Source organism: Prosopis cineraria, unplaced genomic scaffold, assembly GCF_029017545.1.
Source record: "Prosopis cineraria cultivar Desert tree isolate PC_DT_omini unplaced genomic scaffold, ASM2901754v1 PC1, whole genome shotgun sequence".
Classification (NCBI taxonomy): domain Eukaryota; kingdom Viridiplantae; phylum Streptophyta; class Magnoliopsida; order Fabales; family Fabaceae; genus Prosopis; species Prosopis cineraria.
In genome coordinates, this window is record NW_026555332.1 from 30,770,475 (window position 1) to 30,775,030 (window position 4,556).

At 33.2% G+C, this 4,556-nt stretch overlaps 1 protein-coding gene across 1 annotated transcript; it reads right to left on the minus strand.

The window, feature by feature from the left end:
* Positions 1 to 1,147: 1,147 nt before the first annotated feature.
* LOC129322539 (G-type lectin S-receptor-like serine/threonine-protein kinase At4g27290) lies at positions 1,148 to 4,122 on the minus strand. The gene is made up of 7 exons (XM_054968847.1): positions 3,165 to 4,122; positions 2,941 to 3,066; positions 2,490 to 2,674; positions 2,172 to 2,382; positions 1,842 to 2,076; positions 1,673 to 1,760; positions 1,148 to 1,533 (listed from the first exon to the last, which is right to left on the minus strand). The coding sequence occupies exons 1-7, from the start codon at positions 3,970 to 3,972 to the stop codon at positions 1,231 to 1,233; spliced, it is 1,956 nt and encodes a 651-aa protein (XP_054824822.1). The 5' UTR covers positions 3,973 to 4,122; the 3' UTR covers positions 1,148 to 1,230.
* Positions 4,123 to 4,556: the final 434 nt, after the last annotated feature.

Below are 4,556 nucleotides of genomic sequence, written 5' to 3' on the forward strand. Positions count from 1 at the left end.
TGATTAGAAGCAATGTTTTCAAAATTAGACTAGGCATTAAACTAACCAAGATATTGGTTTAAGGTTAAAGGATCAAATCCATTTTAATTAAATTAATTTAAATAATATGTTATATAACAAATAAAAATATTTTAGACAATATTTATTTTTATCTTTAGTCTTGCATACTTAATCTACTGTCAATCATATCAACATTACAATAAAACTATTTATCATCCATCCATTATAAATCATTGAAATGATCAAACATGTTAGATTAATTACACACACACACACACACACACCCACACCCACACCCACACCATTAAATAAATTAAAACTAACAAAAAAAAAAAATAAAAATAAAATAGCTTTAAAGTATTAAGAATAAAAAAAATAATGCTTAAGAATGCTTCCAATTGATTTTCTAGCAGTTCACTTTTTAGCTGATTCTAGGGTGTTTCAAACTAGATACATGGTTAGTATCCTAGTGGTCGAACCAATGCGTTTAATTTGGTTCTAATAATACTGAAGTAATGTGTATGAATTTAAATCTTCTAAAATTAAATATGTAAATTTTAGTGAAATTTGCCTTTTAAAGGTTTGAAGAAAATAGTTTATATTTTATAAAAAAAATACTAAAAAAGGAAATTTTTATTGAAATTCACATATCTCAACTTTAAAGGATTTAAATTTAATGTGTATATGATGAGGGGAAAAACATTGAGGCTTTTTTATTTTAACTAAAAAATGTTATTCAACATAATTGTCATATGCCATCAAAACTATATTTTCTACTTCCCCCAATTAATGTAAAGCAAACTAGCTTTATTTTTAACAAATAAAACTAATAAAATTGTTGTTCAATACATAATCATACCACATGAGTTCAATTATTTCTATCACATAACGTATTTGCTATTCCATTTGTTAATTAAATATTTTCTATTCAATTCAAGCACATGAAATTCAAATAGAAAAAGTTTCATTAAGGATTGACAAGCCGAAATTTGCGAGCTAACGTCTGTTGTTTATTTTTTTTTGGGAAGTCAATCCCAACAAATTTTATCAAAGCCATTGTTAATAATGGTTTTAATCCAGAGTCAATCAAAAAAGAGATTTTTTTTTTTAAATAAACAGTAAGCAGTATGCCAAATCAAGAGAGCTATTTAGAATCAACATCATATTTCATTATTGCAGCTAACTAGTCTTGTCCTAAAAGGGTAAGCTCATTACAAAATTAAGAAGTAATTATCTTGCTTCCAACGTGATAGATATTTCATTGCTTGAAGGAGTAGCATGATTGTTAGGAGAAAATTCTCCCCTCATTGGCATGGTTTCCAGAAGGAAACCAGGTTCTTTAGGTTGAGGCAAGGCACTCTCACTATTCAACATTACAACCACAGATGTCATGTTTGGCCTATCATCAGAATGGCATTGCAAACAAAGAAGACCGATATGGATGCATCTCAATACCTCTGATTCAATATAAGACTTCCCCAAATGTTTGTCAATCAATTTCAATGGGATTTCCTCCTTCCACAATCTCCATGCCTACAACAATTCAAAACATCTTATTAGTTACAACTTTAAGAAAGATAAAAACAAAGTTAGGTTCATTGTTGCTAACATGTCCAATAAGATTAACACTTTGGTCTGATAAGAAAGGTCCCCTATTTTTCATGCCACACACCATTTCCAACAGTATTACTCCAAAGCTGAATACGTCAGATTTGATAGAGAATAGTCCATTAATTGCATATTCTGGTGCCATATAACCGCTATTACAAGTTACAATCAATTAATATCATATTCAATAATGTGTAAATATAGAAAATCAAAATATCATTAAACATACTCACTATGTGCCAACTATTTGCCTTGTATTATCTTCAATTTGATCTCCTCCAAATATTCTTGCCAATCCAAAATCTGAGATTTTTGGATTTAATTCAATATCTAATAATATATTACTTAACTTAAGGTCTCTATGGATAATTCTTAATCTAGAATCTTGATGAAGATACATAAGTCCTCGAGCAATTCCACAAATAATGTGAAAGCGCTTGAGCCAATCTAGAAATTGACTTGAAGTACCTAGAAATTTATGGAATGACATTTATCACTATCCAAGGAGAAATTAAAGAAAAGGAAGAAAGCTTACCAACGAATAGTTATTTATCCATACAAACCAAAAATAAATGAATCTAAGCTCTTGTTGGGCATATATTCATATATGAGCATTTTCTCTTCTCCTTCAATGCAACAACCAAGAACCTTAACAAGATTGCGGTGCTGAAGTTTGGCACACAATTTGACTTCATTCTTAAATTCAACCAATCCTTGGTGAGAGTTTTGTGAAAGTTGTTTCACTGCAATTTCTTGTCCATTTGGAAGTATACCCTACCAATTTTACATCATATAAATTATTGTCAGTATGTAATATCACAAATCATGAGTGGATTGAATGTAATTTTCTACTCTTACTAACAAGTTAATTGCATACGTGCCTTGTATACAGGTCCAAAACCACCTTGGCCAAGCTTCATCTTAGATGAGAAGTTATTAGTAGCATTAGCTATTACTGCAAGATCAAAAATATGTACCTCCATATTTCCTTCATAGACTTCTTCATTGTTTGTTGCTAACAAGGTTTTCAGCTCCATATTTCCTTCTGAGCCTTTTTCCTTGTTTGCTGCCAACAAGGTTTTCTTAGTTCACTTTTGCAAACTGAATGAAATAAGTAGATATAAAGAGGGGAAAAGACATTAGTAGCACCAGCTATATTTTCAATATCATTTATAGGTAGCTCCATTACATTTTAATAAACTAAATGTAAGAAATACTAAAAAAGCAAAAAACAAAGGAAAACATGTTGTTCTTTTAGAAACATAATGGAATCAAGCTCTATCATTTTCATTCAAAACTTAATTGTCCATAAAAGCATATAAGTAATGGTACCTGTAGAGTTTCTTCCGTGCCCGTAAATGTAAAAGAAAATGATCAAAAGCATTACAAGAGCCAACACAGTGGTCACTATTACGGCAATCACCTTTGTCTTATTTCCATTAGCTTCATTATGTTGAGCTTCACAAGGAATTCAACTAACAGTTAATAGATAAAAAGTTGAGGTTGCTAAAGCACCCAAAGATTACTAATGAAAAATCAGAACTAAAATGCCATACTTGTTTGTGCAGAGGCAAGACGAATATATATATCCTGGTCCTCAAAAGCAATCTGCCTTATATCGGTTAAATCATGGAACCATAGGGCACAACCACTACCTCCTGCACGAATATCTGAATTAGCATAAGCAGTACAAGAACAATTTTCCCAGCATTTGGATTTGCATTCCTCAAGCGTCAAACTTGCATTAACCCAAGAATATGTAGTATCTGGCAATTTCATCCCACTAAATTTCACAAAATAATCCTTGTTATTTTCCTTGCAACTCCAGGATTTATTGCGGACACATCCTTCAGTCCAGTACATGGCATTCCAATTTTGGGGTGATTTTGGTAGGAATCCTGCCATGCACTGGCATATTGGTGTCTCACCAATGATGCAAATTCCATTTGGGCCACAACGATTATATCTATCACAATTGTCAATTGGCATAAAACTAAATGTAATCCACCTTTGATTATCTTCAATCCACATTACGTCCATTGCTGAGTACAACGTTTGGTTGTAGACAAATCTTGTAATCAGTGACTTGTTTTTGACATCATATGTTCCATAAACCTCATCCTTATTCCACACAAACTTTGATTCATGCAGTGGATTCTTCAATGCATGAGAGTCACCACTCCACCGGACACCATTCCAAGGGCCACTCCTCATATACTTTGTTGGGCCTTGCCAAGCTATTACTTCAGGATAATTGTGATGTGTAAGCTCTAATGTGAAGTCTCCAAAAGAGGGGTCATCCCAATTCTTCCATGCTATATAACGTCGATTAAGACTAGTTCTTAGGTCCCATCCAATCTTCATTCCAGGCAAAAGAGTATCAGAAGGATAGTCAAAGCTTTGCCACAGGTAGATTTGGGGATCTTTTTCTTTTGCATCTCTTAGAACCAAGTTTCCAGAGTCTAAGAGTTGCACAATTGGACTCAAGGCCTTTGTGGTGGAATTTGCTGACCAAACGACAGTCTCGTCATGGTTGAGAAGCACAAGATGTCCCTCAATGTTTATGCTCAACATGCAGTTGTTTTTGACAGGTTTGTCACGATTGGCAACCCAAACAACAGTTCTACCTGGGATTTTGTGATACCATATTCCAATGTAACGGTTTGTGGAACTACCTGGGCTGAAGAAACCCAATTCAAAGATCCCATTTTTTGAAACCAAGGTTTTGCCATCAATAAGAGATTCGAGCTGGGTAATGGTATCAGCTGCAAAAGAAAATCTGGAGAAGAACAAAAGTAGATCGAGAAGAACAAGTAAATAAGGAAGAATGGCCATTGGTTTAATGAATTGGTCTCCACAATAACAAATAAATATAGCCTCGATCCTGATGTGACCCAAATTGAAAGTGAAGCCAGCTAGAAGCATGCAGGTTGACTAGGTGCTCTTAA